At 39.5% G+C, this 19,794-nt stretch overlaps 1 protein-coding gene across 1 annotated transcript in view; it reads right to left on the bottom strand.

The window, feature by feature from the left end:
• Nucleotides 1-19,794, bottom strand: part of grk6 (G protein-coupled receptor kinase 6) — a 76,295-nt gene that overhangs the window by 10,088 nt on the left and 46,413 nt on the right. The window contains exons 4-11 of the mRNA XM_075486575.1: nucleotides 16,766-16,843; nucleotides 15,291-15,391; nucleotides 9,851-9,943; nucleotides 6,183-6,246; nucleotides 4,791-4,931; nucleotides 2,853-3,043; nucleotides 2,735-2,772; nucleotides 1,030-1,119 (exon numbers count right to left, since the gene is read on the bottom strand). Coding sequence (XP_075342690.1) covers nucleotides 1,030-1,119; nucleotides 2,735-2,772; nucleotides 2,853-3,043; nucleotides 4,791-4,931; nucleotides 6,183-6,246; nucleotides 9,851-9,943; nucleotides 15,291-15,391; nucleotides 16,766-16,843 — 796 coding nt within the window. The remainder of the gene's footprint in view (nucleotides 1-1,029; nucleotides 1,120-2,734; nucleotides 2,773-2,852; nucleotides 3,044-4,790; nucleotides 4,932-6,182; nucleotides 6,247-9,850; nucleotides 9,944-15,290; nucleotides 15,392-16,765; nucleotides 16,844-19,794) is intronic.

Here is a 19,794-nt window from a genome sequence, read left to right as displayed (position 1 = left end):
ATGTAAATAAAAACAGAATACAAAGATTTGCAAACCTCATTAAACCACACTGTTCTTCACAATAGAATATAGAAAACTTGGCAAATGTGACATTTTACATCTTGTATCTAACGGCAGCAACACATCTCAGAAAAGTTGGAACAGGAGCAACACATCTCAGGAAAAGTAAGTGGTAGCAAAGGGAAACAGCTGGAGAAACATGCTGCAACTACAACAGTAACATGTTGGGTATAAAAAGAGCACCGTACCTGCTTCTTACCATGTTCAAATGTTGTATATACTATTTTATATCTTGTATATGACTTCTTGCATTTGTTTATTTATTTTGCGTATATTCCCTCATCACATATCTCTATAATGTGCAATTTTCTCACTCTTGGGATGATAAAGGTTATTCTATTCTATTAGAGAGGCAGAGTCTCTCAGAGGTAAATATGTGCAGAGGTGCAGCATTTTGCAAAAAACTGTATCACAAATTCTGAAGAAATTTCTGAAAAATGTTCCTCAGACTTTGAATATTCCATCATCTACAGAACATAATACTGTATCATCAAAAGATTCAGAGAATCTGGAGACATCTCTGCTTCAGGCAGCTCTGCATTAAAAACAGACCTGATTCTGTCCTGGAAATCACTGCATGGGCTCAGGAACACTTCCAGAAATCACTGTCTGTGAACACAGCTCAGCGTGACATCCACAGATGCAGCTTAAAGCTCTATCATGTAGAGAAGAAGCCACATGTGAACAGGATCCAGAAACACTGCCGTCTTCTCTGGACCAAAGATCATTTAAAATGGACTGAGACAAAGTGGAAAACTGTTCTGTGGTCAGATGGATAAAAGCCTGAAATTGTGTTTGGAAATCATGGACGCTGCGTCCTCCAGACTAAAGAGGAAAGGCACCATCCAGTTTGTTATCAGCTCTCAGTTCAAAGCCTGCATCTCTGATGGTATGGGGGTGCATTAGTGCCGATGGAACTGGAAACATGCACATCTGGAAAGGCTCCATCAATGATGAGAAGTTTCTTACCCATGTATCCTACAGTTCCCACCCGTCCCTTGATGGTCTGTCCTTCTGGCACGTGGACGGCCAGACCGAGGTCTGATATCCTGATGTGGCCTGAAGACAAACATATGCAGACACATCAACCGAGCTGTGTGAATTAGACCGTCTATAAATGTAAAACATTCTGTTCACATTCTGTTTGTTTTGTGTCTCTGTGGCTGAATATTGTAGCGTAAAGGCAGAATGATTCGGGCCACAAAGACACTGATATTCTTAAACATAATGTAAAGTAGCAAAAGCAAGCACAAACCAGAGTCCACAATAAAAGGAGGAGAATCTGGAGGCTGTTGTGTGTGCTGAACATGAATATCTATGAGGGTGGAGACAGGCGAGTGAAGTGCGCCACATGTTCTCAATCACAACAAGGGGTACATACAAATTTGACTGAATTGGTTTTGTCACTTCTCTCTACATTAGACAGGCAGGTGTTTCTGTTTCAGAGGGAGGAGTTTGGCCCAATAACTTATAAAACATTTTTCATTTCAATGACCTGTATAAAAGGTGCTAAAAACTGAAGTCAGATGAGGGTTAAATTATGCTAATTCACAGGCTTTTGTATATAAACTATCCATTTCCCTTGCAGATATTCAAATAGAAAAATCAGGGAATCCTTTACTTTTAGTTAAAGCAGAGGAATCTTTTGGAAGCCCGAGGCTGCTGAATGATAAATGTGAGTGGTTATTCGTTAAACTCAGATACACTACCAGAGGAAAATCTAAATCTTTGTGCTTCTTTTTGTTGCCCTCTACAAGCAGCCTCTTTATCCCATGAAGTTGAACTTCATCTGGATAACAGCACAGCAAAACTAAATGTTAGTTCTTTGCTATCACGGCAGCTTTTAGGGGGATATTAGGTTTTTTTAAAACTTTTTTTTACAGCATCTTATAAAGAAATGTAATTATTGCATCTTTGCATCTGGATTTCAATTCCAGGTTTAATTACTGGACATGATCAAACTCCTCGACAGACATTCAGCAGTTTCCTTTAAACCAGCCGCAGGCTGCAGATGTGCTGGAGTGAGAGCGCCCTCTGGTGTTAAAAAGCACAAAGTTAACTTTTTTTACTTTGTTGAATTCTGTGCTCAGTCTGTAATTCTGCCGATTAACATGTAAATACAGCGGCTCTAGAAAAGTGGCGAAGCTATTAGTTTATCATTAACAGTTTATTGCAACAGGTAATCGCTGATCTTTGAAACTTTAGGAAACAACCTTAACTTGAGATCTTCTTAGATTTAAACCTCTAACGCTTTGAACACACAGTGATGTGATCTAAAAACTTTAATAACAAGTAACAAACCCAATCAGTACAAAAGTTTAGGTTTCTATAGAAAAACTTAATCTTTGTTTTTTATTTTCTTATATTTACTTTTAACGGACAAAGGTTTCTTGGGTTAGGGTTTTCTGTTCACTTTTTCGCAAATTGGCAACATTGAAACAGTGCTGTCATAAATATTGAGAATTCCCATGAATGTAGGAACAATAAATAATTCTGATAGCATCTTTTTATAAGGGACTAATGATAATTAAGGACATCTCTTGACTGTACATCAGAGTATTATGGCAGTCAGTGGAAACAAGATTCTGAGTCTGAAAATATATTTATCTTGAAAACATCTTTATTATGTAGGAGTGTTAAAAGTCACAAGAAGTGTTTCAGTCCTGAGACTCACCATGGTCGTCCAGCAGGATGTTTTCTGGCTTTAGATCCCTGTTTGAAAGAAAAGGAGGAGAAGGGTGAAGCAGAGACGAAAGGCCAAAGATACAGAGATGTGAATTAAAGGAGCTCACCTGTAGGCCATCCGTTCTCGGTGCAGGTCCTCCAGGCCGCAGCAGATCTCTGCTGAGTAGAAGACGGCTCTCCTCTCGTCGAAACCCGGCTCACCCATGTGATAGATGTGAAACTTTAGGTCTCCGCCGTTCATGAGGGTCAGCACAAGACACAGAGCGTCCTTCGTCTCGTAGGCATATGCTAAGCTCACCTGGACAAATAAGGAGTGCGATTAATGATGCATGTTCTGCAAGTCTGAACAGGTGCCGCTTTACTTCCTCCCACCACTGAGTGATAATAGCAGCTGATAAAATATTTAAAAAGCTTCAGGTTTTGTTAAATAAGTCTCAAGCAACGTTTACTTCTGAGGGACACCACAGCCAACCAAGTGCCGTCCAGATCAAACACGATCAATAAAGGCCGTCTGGTGAAGACGAGCAGTCCTCAGTGTGGTCATTTAATTACTGCAGCTGTAAGAGTGGATTACATCACCTCTGACTGATACAGACATCGAAGTGTTTCACTCTAAAAATGTGCTTTTAGAAGAAATAAAGCTATTAAACCATTAATCGATAAATGAGATGATACACTGCACATAATCCATAAAAGGACCAAAATAAAAATTGAACGTGCGCCACATATAGTCATTGGAGCATCAGTTGCGTAATAATCTGCAGTTCCCACAAAAAGTATGTGACTAAAACAACAGCTGTTTTAGAGAAAATAAATCTTTTTTTTTTTTAAACAAAAAACTGTACAGTACATCATCACAACTTCACCTCAGCCCACACTTCTGACATCAAGCTTACTAAACCCATATTACGTATGGTATTACGTAATATGCAGCAGCAGATTTTGCAGCTGCGCTCCTCAAACTTGAACTAGAACGTGAAGCTGAGGCAGATCATACAAGGTCATTTCTTTTATGATTCTTTTTTTTTAAAGACATTTTTATAGTATAAACCTGACAGGAGTTTAACGATACAAATGCACCTTTTGAAGAGCAAGAGCCTTTCTGCTGGTAAATACCATGGGAAAATATTCATAAAAATGTGTTTTCTCTTTGCCTTTTACACTTCTCAACCAAAGTTGCACAGGGCAGATCTCACATAAATAATAACATGGAACTACAGCTGTGCAGTCTTTCGAAATTCATCAAATTGGGCGGGTTGGTGGGTCCATGCAGAGGTGGTATTTGCACCACTGAGCTCTGACCTTTTTGCTGCCTGCTCCTCCATGTTATTTAGGTCTGCTTGTAAATTTGGGCCACTGTATTTCATTTTGCAGCGTCATTCACATAAATGTCAGTAGCGTATGCTAGCTACCCCAACTCAAAAAAACCTTTGTGGCTCAAATTTTCCACTCATAACCACAACAAAGAGATAAGAAGCAACGATATGAAGTCATTAAAAGTGTTTCCCAAATGTTGGGAAACTACAGTCATTTAAAAAAGAAAGTATACCTTCCTTCAACAAAAAAGACTAACTACATATTAAGGACAAATCTAAAGTAGTGGGAAAAGGGCCAATGACACAACATAGGTGATGGAAAAACTGATTATCACACAGATAAAGTACAACACAGTTAAGTTGGCACGTTTTACCGAGAGAAACCCAGCTGCTGCGGTGATCACGACTAACCTTAGCTAAAACTAAATGTAGTTAAGGATTTTCCTGTTGTCTACACATGATAAAGCAATATTGCTTCAGTATTTTAGTTATTTTGTTGTTCTGTATAATCTAAAGTAAGACACCAGCTGAATGTGGTCATGTTGCAGAAGGAAAACATCTCAACAGCAGAAAATCATTTAAAAAGGCGAGCGCAGTATTTGCATTTTTTAGCTATTGTGTGGCTATTACGGCTAATCTTAAACCCCCTTTTTTATATAAAACTGTTATTACAGCACTCTGCCCTAGTGGGGCAGCATATATCTATATATGCAGTAGTCTGATGCTTACAACAAATCTGCTGTTAACTTTCTCGAGGATCTGTTTCTCGTTAAGTGCCATGGACTCTCCTTTCCTCTTCTTTATCCTCTTCTTCTCCAGTTTTTTGCAGGCGTACATTTTCCCCGTTGCCCGTACCTGACATGCACACACCTGAAGAACAAAAAAAAAAGAAGAGTCAAATCCATCTTGTGACTTCACATTTATGAGAATCAAACACACACACACACACACACACACACACACAGGGTCATGCTTGTGTTGCATATTATAAGATATTTTACTTTGCTAATATATTACAGTTAGGAGGCAGGAGGCTGCAGAGCATTAAGAGCAGGAGCAGACAGCTTCTACCTGGAAACTACGAGACTGTTGAACTCTGGAGGACCCCTGTTGTCCCTGTAGTAGTGTGCAGTAGAATATTGCTGTGTCTGTTCATTGCAGTTCATTTCCGTGCTTATTGTATATATCCTTAGTTAGCTATTTCTTTTTTATTCCATTTATTATTGGGCTTGAACCGGGACCAGAGTAACCAATTTCGTTTCACCCCATGTTTTTAACATGAAATGACAATGAAGAATCCTTGAATCCTTTCATTTTTAGGCAACCAAGATTAAGCAGGAAATGTCTCTTTTTTTTGGTTTGTATTTCATAGTAAAGAACATTAATTTACAGAGAAATAGACAACCAGTCAAATGGAAACTACCTCAGATGGCTTTGTAAAACCATGTGGGTTTTTTTTGGACAATTTAGCATCGTAGGGGACTTTTGTTTTCAGCCAAAATCTTCAAACTCATCCTTTAGCACATTTTGATAAACTCTTCTATTCACTTGTGTTCCTACTTTTAATAGGGGTTGCTTAATTTTTCTTTAAAAGTATGACATTTCATTTCCTACACCATAACCTTTCATTTTTGCACAATGTTTGAACCTGCTCTGCAACACAGAAGCTAACCAAGCGTAATCCCACAAAAGTAACCCTGACCCCAACTTCTTTTCATGCCCCTCATTATCTCATGACGCAATGCTCGTATATTTAATCAGTTATCAACATGAGAACAGTGTGGTATCAAAAAACTCTGCTTATTACACAAATATGTCACACAGAGAAACCATTCAGCGGTGTCTAATGGGATTTAGACGTCATCGATGAAGTTCCTCTTTTCGTGAGCCAAAGAGAGGATTGAGTTAGAAACGCTGCACCTCTTTGCAAAGTTACAGCTTGTTAAGCATTTTGAGGTCTTCTTTAAAGCGCGTGAAGCCGCCTCCATTTAAAGAATCCTTTACTGTTTTCTGAGTTTTTGTCCAGACGTGGGAGCTGTACCCACAACCACAACCGGCCTAAAGGTTTTTGAGAATTCATTCAACCGCATAATTTCACAAGTAAAAACTGCAAGTACTTACCTCTCCAAAACCACCTTTTCCTAAAACTCTGTACTGTCTGAATGTGTTTTTCGTCACCGGCTGCCTGTTGGACAGAAAGAGGAACTTATGATGCACTGCAGCACATTAAATGTATTCAAAACATCATGCGTATTGATGAAAATGTTGTGCGTAGAAAAATCCTTGAGGCCAGTTTGACTGAAATGACGCACTGTTTGTGGGAAATTTGCCTTTTAAAAAAAAAATCAAGTTTAGATATCTGTAAGACAGCAAGCTCAGCATGATGAGCAAGTTGCAGTCAAGAGTCTGACCTGGGGCAAGGAACTGATAGGTTTTCTGGCAGAAAGACCCGAAGGTAAAAATCCATCCATTTGCTAAGGCTACGTCTATGCTCCCATGTAAAGAAACACTGACAGCAACTACAAAAAATTACAAAAAAACTGGTTAATAGAGTCGACGTGTGCGATTCAGAGAGCCACAAGTACGTTTTTTTAAAACAGAAACTTTATAATGTTGCAGGGATATGGGAAAAAGGTGTAGAATAAGACAAAAGTACCTTAAAACAATAAGTACAACATAAAACACTGTGACCAGCTGTCGAAACACAACACTAACAACTTTATAAGACCACTGTCCTGATAATGGATTCATGAGGACCCCAAACAGAGCTGGTAATGAACACCAGCACCACAGATCTGGTCCTCCTGGGATCGGCACTCCCATCCCACCCGCCCTCTGGGCCCATTTGGTCATTCAAGCAGGTGAATTAAATGGACCCCTGGGCGTGCACTCATTAAACACAATGAGTCATTTACCGCTTGATAAGCCCTGTGATTGTGATTCTCTTGCTTGTTTTCAACATGTGACGTCCTCTGTGCTTTTATCGTATTCTTTGCCAAGTAAAGGGTTTTATTTCTTCTGTTGCTGAAGCCGACCTCGGTGGAAACCAGGAAGATTACTGGTTACAGCAACACAGCCTCCTTACACTGGTGATCAAGAGTGAATTAAAACTCGTGGAAAGCTCCACCTGCAGCTTTTTGTGGCCAACTGCTTAGCTTTTAATGATCGTGTAAGATTTCACCATGACTGTAGAGACATGTTTGATCTTGCTGGAGACATAGTGAAACTGACGACAGACTAAATCAGCAAAGCAATGAAGCTGGACAGAAACAGGGTATTGGCATTGATTTAAATCCCAGAGCTACCCTTGTTGGACCTAAACAGCTTCCATCCTCTCTATCAGCCTAATGTTTCACTCTTCCTGCCTGTAATAAGAATATTCTTGGCGTGCCGGCTTCTTACACATGACTGTCTTCTGGAATCACAAAAAAAGGGTTCATTTGTTTTTAAGTTCAACAGTTAAATCCAGCTGCTGGGCTTTGCTTTGTCTCTTCTGTCTTTTTAATTGACTAAATCTAATAAACCAAAACTCAGCTGCTTCCAGACCACCAGCTCAATACATGTTGCGCTTTAACAACAATATAATCCTTCTTTGCATAGCAGCTGGCTTCATACCAGCAGACCGGAGGACAAAATAGCTCTTTTTTGGGGGGGGATTATTTGCATGTTTACGATGTTCTGCTTAAAACTAGAGGCAGGAAGTTCTTCAGATAAATGTTTGCTATCAGCTGAAAATATCATTGTGTACTGTAGCAGTTTGGCTTATGAAAAAGTGACCCTAAATTTACACAAACAAACATCTTATAAACTAAGCTAACATTCCTGTTTGTAACCTCACATTTAACCTGGAGATTTTAAAGATAAACAGTTTCAATCTTCTAATGAATCATCTGTGAAATGAACCTGCTATGATTGGGCAGATATGCACTAAAATGTGAGGTAAAGGGCAAACTTCAGGATGTGGGTCTGGATCCACATCTGGATGTGCAAATTTCTCTGCTCTGGTTTGAGATCATTTCACATCATTTCACGCACTTAATATTTTTGACATGTTGGGTTATTATCACAAGACAGTGAGAAGGTTTGCCGTGATTGTGGCAGTTTGTTTTTAATCAGCAATGAGCTATCATTGCAGTTGTGAGAGAATGTTTAAGCTCCAGTTGGGATGATGTTTTTTTCTCTACAGTTAAAGGATGAATAATCCGCCCTCCTGAGGGAATTCTGTGGCCAAGGTTTGTGACATCACCACATCTTCACTGGCTAAAATTCAGGCATCGTCGCTGCTCCACAGTTCCTGGGAAGCCAAACATACCTGACTTATCATTTCTAAATAAGCTGCAGGTGAGGCTGGAACGACACAGCCTCATTCTGCTGTGAAATCTCTCTTTTATTTCTGTCACTCCATCATGGCATCATGGCTTCAGGCTTTCTGTTTTTGTTTTCCAATCCCTGGACGTGGGACTCCGGGGACTGCTCGGCTCATCGAGTGGGTTGTTTCGGCTAATCCTTCGGTGGGGGGCAGCTGAACTGTGAAACCTAACACTCTGCAGGAGTTTGTTTACAGCATCACAGGTTTTCAAAGTGGAATCTGGGAACCATCAGATGATCACAGAAAACATCTGTGATCTGAATACAAACCTGATAAAACTCATAACAACCATTTATGTATTATATGACTGACTTGTGATGCAGTTAAAAAGAAAAAAACAAGAATCAAGGTCACATCCTTACAAGACGGCGCTCCCATCTCAGCATGCAGCACAGCGTGACATACCCGACTACCAGAGCCACTTCAACCCCCTCACCCCACCTCTGTATTTATAAACCGGTTGCCGATGGATAACAAAAGTCCATCCAGCCTTAATCAGCCTGAGTGAAAAGGGTCCAACATTACGTAATAAAGTGAGAGTTTTGGGGCTTCCTGAGTCAGTGGGAAACTTTAACAGGCTTGTTCCAGCATGTGTTGTCTGAGTCACTGTGCATAACAAAACATTCAGATTTCTCTGAGTCTGTTCTTCTGTAAATGGTCCGATTCTCTGATGTGTTTGTTCCCAGAGTTCATCTTGGTCAGTCTGTAATCTGATCATTTTCTACACTTTACCTGCCTCAGTAACAGGACAACGGCTCCTCTTTGGAGGCACAAACTTCATCTCCAACACAGGTTTTGGTATAAATGTTTAACATTCGTCTTAACAACAACTCAGACGAACCAAAGCGGAGACTCTTCCAGACCTCTTATGTTGAACTGTGGTATCTGACATCAAGAGATGAGCAGCTGAGCCTTTAAAAGAATATCTGTGGTTAGAAAAAGTGTTGGGATCTGATTCTTTTAGAGGTGGAGAAAGTGTTGCTAAATCAGAGTGAGCGACTTCTTTTTGAGGTGTTGTATTTGTTGCCCAATTCTTCCTGCTGGTGAACACCTTGCGGTTGTGTTTTTTTTTATCTGCTGCATCACTTTACTCGTGAGACTCACCAACACCCTCAGTAGTTTTGTTACCTCAAGGCTGTGCCAACAGGATGTCCCTTCACTGCTGAAATTCAACAGAAAAGTAAAAAACGTTCCACTTGAGCAATTTCAAGCTGCTGTTATGAAATGTGCACTGGTGTTATTGTTCTGAAGATTGCGTTGTGACCCCGAGGAGATGAGGACACACTCAAGAGGAAGTTGTGAGGCAACTCTGTGAGCATGTTGCTACTCGCACTGTGGTGGATTACAGTAGTGTTTGTGCTTACGGCGACTGTGAACTATGCATATGGACAGAGATTCAGACATTAACATGAAACTGTACCTCTCCAGCCATTTCCACTGGAGGAACCTGTTGTAGTACATGCTGTCGAGGTAGTCTGTGAAGGGTGCCACACTCAGGTAGTCGTGGATCAATCTAGAAAATACACAAAAAACATCTGACGGTCATTTTTTTTGTCTTTAAATGAGCCACACTGAGGACGAAAAAGTAATTCAAACAGATCAAATACATTTAATTTGATTAATCCTCTGAGTAAGGATCTTAACTCAGGAATATGCTGCTTTAAGAAAAAAATATTTCTTATCAATACAAAGAGGAATTTGTCCACAAACTTATTTATCAATTCCTAATTCAAATGGTAAAAAAAATAAATAATCAGTCAAACATTCATGCCTGTTATTTGGAAATAAGCCAAAAGAATCAGTCAGAATCAGCATGACATGCCCTCATCGTGAAGGTCATGAACAGGACGATACAGCGAAACATTACGCTCTCTATGTAGCCAAAATATTTATAATAATATCAGACATTTAATTGGTGGGCCATCTAGCTTGTCATGATGGACCGACTACTAGATTTTTGAGAAGATAGGACCCAGAAAGCAGTTCATTGGTGAAACAAGCCTTTTGCAACGACTTATCGGCCATTAAAACCAAATAAGTTTATGACTCTGGGAACTTAAATCAAATCAAATTGTTAATATTGCAAATAGGATTCATGTGAGACGATCCCATTCTGCAGAAAGGCAGTGACTTTCGTCCAGATGATCGATTGATTGGTGTGAATTACAAAGAGGAATGTGACCCCAAGTAAACCTTAAGGTTATGAAAAAGAAAACAATGAAATTTCTCCTCTGACCGCGCAGATGAGGACAAACTGCCACAGGTCAGGGTTTTTGACGTGTTGATACTGTAGCTGCGTAGTAAATAAGTGGTAAATACTCCTGTCTGCCTCTGTGCTGCTTCTCGCCTGCACATCCAACCTGAGCTGACCTGCGAGAGGATGCTAAAGTGTGAGTGCTGTGCTGTGGAATGATGGTCTTCCTCGTCAGAGACATGTGATCAGCAGCAATTTCATTAGAGGAAATGCATCCTCATTTTGTCGAAGCCTACATCTGTTTTACCTAATCCCTATTTCCTCTTCTTCTTGTGTGCTGATGAATTATCTACTATCGTAGCTGCCCAGCAGGAAACTACCTGATCCTACTTCTAATGGGATTTTGTTAGATTTCTCTCCAAACAAGCTGTTGATCCTAATATGCCAAGGGACATAAAATAACACCAGTATGTTGTGATTTGGTCATGCTCAGCGGTGAAAAAAGAAAGTACATCCTCTTTAGTCCACCCTTACCTTGATCTTAGAGCAGCAACTGTTGCTGCTCATCAATCTGGGAAGGGTTGATGATAGAGCTCATGTTTTTAATCACGATATCACTCATTACAAACAATGTTTCGAAAGCAGTAAATAGGATTTAAAGACTATATCTAACTGTAACTCTCTATGAAAAACCAGGCATTTTTACCAAGCCGTAGCTGCGTTTAGGTAGGTGGAACATGTCAAAATATCATCCAAATAACCAGCAGGGCCCAAGAGCACTGACCCTGCTGACTTGCCTTGTTCCCATGATGCATCCTGGTGCCATGTTCCCCCCAGGTAAGCAAAGCATATTGAACCATCTACCTGCATGATGTAAAAGGAAGCGTGATTCATCAGACCGGGCCACCTTCCTTTGTTGGTCCAGTTCTGATGTTCACCTGCTCTTAAACCTTTCTATATGGAACAGCTTGAACCTCTATTAAATGTTCAGTGTTCAGTGAGCCTTGTTGCCAGTAAATCACTGGCAACAAGGCTCGTCATCGTGTGATATGTGTCTTTTTGAACCTTTAAGGCTTTGGCTTTATATTCCCAGCGGAAAATAGTAACAACTTGGAGCTGTATGTAAACTGCGGTAAATTTTGAAACACAAAAAGTCTCATAGTTCCAATTGGGGAAAATCAAAGAAACTAAAGATTTTTTTTAAAAAGAAGGGCATGCAGAAGCAGAGTTGTTGAACAGTAAGTTTAATATAAATATGACGGCAAAAATTTACCATCAGAGGAGACAGAACAAAGTGACTCCAGCTCAGATTCAAAACGCATAAAAAAAGTCTCAGTTTATCTTGTGTTTAAAGATGCTCCAGAGACAACAAACAGTCGTAGTGATTGATCCCAAAGAGCTACAGGGGTAAGAGGATGGATGACAAAGTCCTCGCACATAGAAAAATTTAAAAGCAACTTTTGTGGATTCACATGACACGGACTATGTTGATTATGTTGATTATGTTCTTTACTTAATTTTAGATCTTTACTTTGGATTGGATTGTTTTTATTTCTTCTTTGCACAATGTGTTTCGCAGTTTTGCTTGCTTCACATCATGTTAGTCATCCCGTTTCTCCTTGTCAGATTCTTGAGGTTATTTGAGGTTGTTTTAGTAGTTCGTCTTGTTTGTCTTCCTGCCTTGCTTGTCCCTGCATGAGCGTTTGTGTTTGGACTTTGTTTCTTCAGCCATTAAATTACCATTTTATTGTCCACCTACCAGCTTCCTGTTCAGGAGTCTGTACATTGGTCCTCAACCCCACATAACTGTGACACAAACACATGTTGAGAACAAAACACAACTACAGTTGTAAATCTGAAATTACATAAAAAGTTACTCAATGAAGTGCACGACTACCGACGTACAAATGAAAATATGCATGGGTTTGAGCCAAGATCAATTATCTCTCTGCTGGTTGCTTTGAGATCTCACAGGTGGAAGGGAGTTAAATACAGAACTGCACAAAAATCCTGATACAGCCCTCATTTCTTCACATTTTCCTTCCAAGGAGCCAGACTTTCTTTGAATCCTTTAAAGTGGTCTTGAGCAATAGCTCTCCAGGCTTTCTGAAGGCCTTTCAAAGTTTTGTTTTGGACATTGGCTCCTTTGTATGTCCTTTGAACATTCAGAAAAATGTGTTTTTTTGTTTGTGAAGCCCTCTTAAATCTGACCTATTCAAGCAGAAAAAAGGCTCCTAACTCGAGGGATGAACCAGCGTTGTCTCTACACATAACAGAGAACCAATTTTAAATTTTATCTTTTGGCACTTTGTTACTAACAGCCTGTCACAAACACACATCATTTGTTCCCATTTTTTTAGTTGCATCAATGAAAAATACCAAAGATAAAACCGTTTGACAGACAGAAAATAGTATTTTTGCTCCAAGAAGGTGATTCCCAAAGAAGCTTTTAGCTGAAAACTTGGCATATCTCAGCATGGTGTGCAGTGTGTCCTTAAAACACTTGAGGAAACTGGAGAAGTGGAGGACAAAAGAAGAAGTGTCAGGCCTAAAAAACTATCTACAGCAGATGAACAGTATCTGAAAGTTGACGTCCTTAAGAAAGAGGAAAAAATCCAGCAAAGACCTGAGACAGGACCTGAGAGATGCATCTGGACCTTCAGCTGATCCATCTACTGTTGGCCCAAGCCTCACCAGAAATGGTCTCCATGGAAGGGTGGCTGTGAAGAAGCCATTCTTAAGGAAGGGAAACAGGGAGAAAAGGCTGAGCTGTGCCAAATGACACAAGAAGTGGCCTGAAAATCAGTGGCAACAGGTCTGATGGAGGGATGAATCCCCCCAGAGGCCGGACCTCAACATTACTGAAGCAGTGTGGGATCATCCTGACAGAGAACAAAAGGCAGCCGCCATCCAAAGAAGAGCTTTGGGATGTCCTTCAAGAAGCCTGGAGAACTATTCCTGAAGACTCCTTAAAGAAATGACAGAAAGCTGGTCTAAGAGGGTTCAGACTGTGTTGAGAATAAAGCTGCTCAGAAAAAATACTGACTTTCAAACTCATCATATGAGCTGTGTAGAATATATACTCTGAGGGACTCTGGTAGTCAGGTATATATATAGTATATATTCTAAAACAGAAAGTAAAGCTGCTAACTAGTTTAATTTATCTATGAAACCAGATGAAGCCAATTAGTTGGTTCGACTCCAATCATATCTTAAAGACATAAAGACCTCAGAACCTTCTGCTTATAAATTAAGATGAAACTGAAGTTTTTGTCTTTGGACCTGAGCGCGACAAGCTATATATTTACTGCAGATGGCATTTCCTTGTCTTCTACAGTGAGGAGAACCTTGGAGTTAATTTTGACCAGGATCTGTCCTTTGACTCACATATAAAACTAGTTTCGAGGACTGCCTTATTTTACCTTCGTAATATTCCCCAAATCAGGAACATCCTGTCTTAGGGAGATGCAGAAAATCTAGTCCATGCATTTGTTACTTCCAGATTGAACTAATGTAATTCTTTAGTCTTGGGCTGTCCCAAACATTCTCTAAATAGCCTCCAGCTGATCCAAAATGCTGCAGCCAGAGTTCTGATGAGATCTAGCAGGAGAGATCATATTTCTCCAGTTTTAGCTTCTCTTCATTGGTTCCCTGTTAAATTCAGAATACAATTTAAAATAATTCTCCTCACATATAAAGCTCTTAATGACCAAGCTCCATCAAACCTTAAAGATCTCATAGTTTGATATTTTCCCAACAGAGCACTTTGCTCTGAGAATGCAGGTTTACTTGTGGTTCCCAGAGTTTCTAAAAGTAGAATGGGAGGCAGAGCCTTCAGTTATCAGGCCCCTCTCTGTGGAACCAGCTGCCAGTTTGGGTTCAGGAAGCAGACACCCTCTCTACCTCTAAGATTAGGCTTAAAACTTTCCTTTTTGATAAAACTTATAGTTAGGGGTGGCTCAGGTGACCCTGAAACATCACATAGTTATGCTGCTATAGGCCCAGACTGCTGGGGGACCTCCCACGATGCACCCCTCCTCACTCTGCTCTCTTTACTCTCCATGTACTTATGACATTATTGTTGTCATGTGTGTTTCTCTTTCTCAGCAGGTATCCCTGGTCTGGTGTTATGGTGCTTGTTGTCCCCTCTTTCCTCTCCTCTCAAACCCCAGCTGATTGAGGCGGATGGCTGCCCTTCCTGGTTCCGGTTTTGATGGAGGTTTCTTCCTGTTAAAAGGGACCCTTTTTTTTCCACAGTCGTCTCGTGCATGCTCAGGACGGGAGATTGAATGGAAGAGAAGTTTCGGTGCAATCTGTATTTTTTTTTAAATAGAATCTGTATGAATTGAACTAATTTGGAATATAATGATTTTTACTTTGATTTGATTATGATTGTATTACAATGAATTGGACTCTAATTGGCTTGAATTGGACTGTATGTTTGAAGTGGCTTGAGATCACATTTGGCGCTTTATAAATAAAACTGAATTGAACCCACAACATGAATATTACAACATAAAATCAAGACTAATGCAACTTAAACAAAACTAAATATAAACCAAAACAACAAAAAACCCACAGACAGTGACAGAACTACTAAAGGGTAGAAAAAAAACAACCAGTATAGCAGCAAATTATGTCACAGAAACATTGAAGAACCACTTACTTGGTGCAGTCCTTGAAGAGCTCTTTGCAGGCCTCATGCTGCAGCCTGTCAGTGCACTGAGCCATCATGGCCTCCTCCAGCTCTGACACATGGTACTCCGACTGCAGCAGAAACAAATAAAAAAAGAAAAAACACTTGAGTCTGGCAGTGAAACCAGTGAAAGCCAGATGAACTGGGTGGGACACACGTTGATGATTATTGTCAACACTCTGCAGACTTCGACAAGTTCTGACACATTTAAACACGGATAGTCACAAGCAGAGCAGAAAAACACAATCATAAACACACAGAGAGAATCAGCAGGAGAATTGGAGAATCAGAGGAATCTCAGCCAGATTCCGCAAAAATCTGCAGATATTTTACATTTAAAAAATAATACTTTATTCATCCCAAAGGGAAATTATATTCCTGCAGTATTAATTATCACTAAAGATCTGCTGTTGTTACAGACGGATAACAAAATAAAATATAAATCAGCTGACACACATGTAGAAAGTTGAAGTGCAGCAGAGAGGAAGGTGTGGTACAAAGCTTTGTCAGCAGGTAACACAGGTGAAGTCTCTCAGTAGACAACATGGAGAGAAACACACAGCCAACAGTTCAACATCTGGGGTGCAGAGAAGCTCCTTCTCAGTGACATGTCCAGGATTACACCATCTGTTGTTACTGTTACCACTCGGTCTGCAGTCTCTGTCTGCCCATATAGTCTTAAAACTGAGCAGAGAACTGTTAGAGTGAAAAAATAATATCACCTTCCTGTACTGTTCTGAGTTCTGAGTTTGAGCTCTGCAAACCTTTTACTACATTCTGGTGCCTCTCATCCTATTCAGATAACGCATCATTCGCTCCACTTTGAATTTCTAATTGTTCTGAAACAAAAAAAGAGCCAAAGTCTTACATTTTAGGCTGAAAGAAACACACAAACAAAAGAAAAGTCTGTTTAATCCTCCAGGGACTTATAAAAACCCATGTGATTTTCAAGTTCACTGTTTCATATGCATTTTTGTTTCCTTTTGTTCCTTCGTGTTTCTATATTTCCATTTAATTAAGTTTCCACTTTCAGGTCTGCATTACTTCAGAGAGAAACAAGCTTTATGTATCCAGAGCAGTAAATGTATTGTGTGGCTTTCTTGTTGAATAAACAATACATAATTACATAATTTTGTGGCCACAACACACAAATATGTCTATGTAATCTCGTTCCTCGTTCCTCAACCTCCTCGGGGAGGCCACAGCCCAGCATGTTTTAGATGTTTCCCTGCTTCAACACACCTGATTTCCATTCATGGCTCTTTAAAATGCTTGAGAAAAAAAAACATTGAGCAATATTTAGGTGTTTTGAAGCTGGGAAACATCAGCGGTTCCGAAGGACCAGAGTATAAGAACAGTTGTTTTCTGACTACATTTCTCTCCGATCACTGTGGCCTCACCCCACCATGTGATGTAATATATGGCGACTTGAGAGCCGCAGCTACCTTTGGGTTGAAGTATTCGTTGATGAGTTCCTGACCGCACTCTCTCCTCTTCTCATCCGGAGTCACCTCATACTCGGCCTGCACAGAAACACAAAAATCATCAGATACTGAGGCGGCGGAGGTAACCTCTAAATGTTGACAGGATACACATGAAGGAGTGTTTCTTTTAAAAACACAATGCAGAACACAAAGTTTTAATATCAGTCGAGACAAGCATTCGACCACTTAGTCTGCTCTCATAAATTGGTCAGGCACGTGCTGAAGTAAGCAAGAAGCAGGAGGGTAGATGTCTCGGTTGTGGTACAAAAAAAGAAACAAAGAAAACCACAGCGTGACAAGAAAGACCAGTGATTTCTCTCCTGGGACCAACAATGAACTGGGACTGTTCATGAAAGTAATATTTGGTGGTCGAGGTGTTAATGGTTTGGAGTCATCACGAGTCAAACACAGCAACAGTTTAGAGTCACGAGGGGCTTTTTCAGTTGCTGGAAAAAAGTTGTGGTAAAGTAAACTAGAAAGACCTGTTCCTGCGAAACAGCTGTGAGAATGCATGAGCTGAATTACCATAATAAAGAAAAATCTTAAAAAGCTAAAAGATTTGAACATTTTAAAATTTGAATGGTGTCTCTAGCTGAAAGTATGCAAAAGTAGTTAAGATTCGAAGGATTTGAAATGATCTGAAGAATTTGAAGATAAAATTAAGCTAGAAACAGTTGAAAATTCTGAAAGTATGCTTAAATAATTATAAAATAAAAAAATTATAAAGTATGAGCTGTACATGCTGGGGATTGAACCCGGGCCAAATTTCACAAAAGGTTAGTAGTGTTACCATTAAGCCATTCTGTTGTGTTACACCCTGAAGTGCATTTGACCTAATTAAAGACTACACAGACAGACACAGAGCTAGCTGCTGCAGCCGCGGGACAAATCTGAGGCGCAGACTGTCTTCTATCGCGTCTTGTGAGAAAAGTTGAGCAGCTAGAAAAAAAATTTTGACACCATTAGAAGCAGAAGGCTTAGAGGAACTTAGCGAAGTACTTTTACATCTGTGGAGTCAACTATATTTAAATCGAAGCAGTTTGAAACACTTGAATCTGATTCAAAAATGGCAGATTTCCTCAAAATTTGACAAGTTGTTCAAGCTTAAAGGCTCATAGTTCAAAATCTGTCCATGTCAGCTCTTTAAGAGTTACATTGGCTGAAAGAGGACAAGTTTTCCTACATTTTAAGGTATAATTTGTTTCTCTCAGTTAAACTGTATGAAAGTTATAGTAATTTGTTTGAAAAGTTGAAACTTATCAGCACTGCTGAATGTCTCACTCTAAAATCCAAGAAGGAGCTTCATTTTCCTATTTTTTAAACTGTCATATTTCAAAATTGGCTGAATATTTTTAAAAGATGAAACAATTGGTAACAGCTGAATGTCTTATGAACATTTTAAAATTTGAATGGTGTTACTAGGTTAAAGTATGCTGAAGCAGTTACGATTTGAATAGATTTGAAGATTTTGAAGGATTTGAAAGCATTTGAAGATAAGGATTTGGAGAACTTAATTTTCATATTTTTGAAACTGTCATATTTCAAAATTGGCTGAATATTTTTAAAAGATGAAACAATTGGTAATAGCTGAATGTCTTATGAACATTTTAAAATTTGAATGGTGTCTCTAGCTGAAAGTATGCTGAACTAGTTAAGATTTGAAAGATTTGAAAGAGTTGAAAGGATTTGAAAGGATTTGAAAATATTTGAAAATTTAACATTAGTTTCAATGGGAAAAAAGTTGAACAAAAAGCTTAATATCTTAAAAAGTTGAAAAGTTACAAACACCAAAAATACATTCCCATCAAGAGCTGAATGAGCTGAACATTTTGATACCAAATTTGTTGAAATAGCTCAAAGTATGCTGAAGTAGTTAAATGCCGAAAAACGGCGGAAGAATAATAATAAAGAGAAACAGAAACTTAATAGTGAGAATGCTTCATGCATTCTCACAATTAAAAAAAAAACTGTTTTAAAACAAGAACAATCCAATGGTAAAATTTGCAAAGGTTTTGGATCTTTCTTTTCACATCATTTACAAAGTTCTGTAATGACTAAGGCAGGAGTTTTTATGTAAACAGACAAAGTAGTGCATCTAAACCCAGGACCCTAGCACATAAAGTTGTGAATAAGAAAGTACACCATCTTTCAGCTCTAAGGTTTTACATGTCAGACAGTATAAGGTGTTAGTATGTTGGTACTTTGGTAAACAGAGGAGTTCGTGGTGGACTCAATGACTGCAAGGTGTCCAGTTCCTGTGGCTGCAGAACAAGCCCAGATCATCAGCCCTCCACCACCGTGCTTGACAGCTGGTGTGAGGTGTTTGTGCTGATATGCTGTGTTTGGTTTTCTCCAAACATGCTGCTGTGCATTATGAGCAAACATCTCCACTTTGGTCTGCTCTGTCCAAAGGACATTGTTCCAGAAGTCTTGGTTTGTTCAGATGCAACTTTACAAACCTGAGCTGTGCTGCCATGTTCTTTTTAGAGAGAAGAGGCTTTCTCCTGCAACCCTTCCAAAGAAGCCATACTTATTCAGTCTTTTTCTAATCGTTCTGTCATGAACTTTAATATTTAACAAGCTAACTGAGGCCTATAGAGTCTGACATGTAGCTCTTGGGTTTTTGACCTTGGGGTGAACTTGATGGGACCTCCACTCCTGGGAAGATTGACAGCTGTCTTAAATGTTTTCCACTTGTGAATAATCTTTTGTAAATGGCCTTATAACCTTTCCCAGATTGATGGGCAGCAACAATTGCTTCTCTAAGATCATTGCTGATGTCTTTCCTCCTTGGCATTGTGTTAACACGCAGCTGAATGCTCCAGACCAGCAAACTGACAAAATCTTTAGAGGTTCTCACACTTACTGATGATAAATTAGTCAGTGCATTGACCGTGAGCACCTGGCTGCTGCTTACTCTCTTAATTCCTGTGGAAGCAGTAACGGTTCACTTAGTTTTCACAAACTACGTCTGTGTTTTGTCTCAGTTT

The sequence above is a fragment of the Odontesthes bonariensis genome, chromosome 16 (assembly GCF_027942865.1).
Source record: "Odontesthes bonariensis isolate fOdoBon6 chromosome 16, fOdoBon6.hap1, whole genome shotgun sequence".
In the NCBI taxonomy this organism is placed as follows: domain Eukaryota; kingdom Metazoa; phylum Chordata; class Actinopteri; order Atheriniformes; family Atherinopsidae; genus Odontesthes; species Odontesthes bonariensis.
Note: the sequence above shows the minus strand (reverse complement) of the source record. Positions and strands in the feature narration are given on the sequence as shown.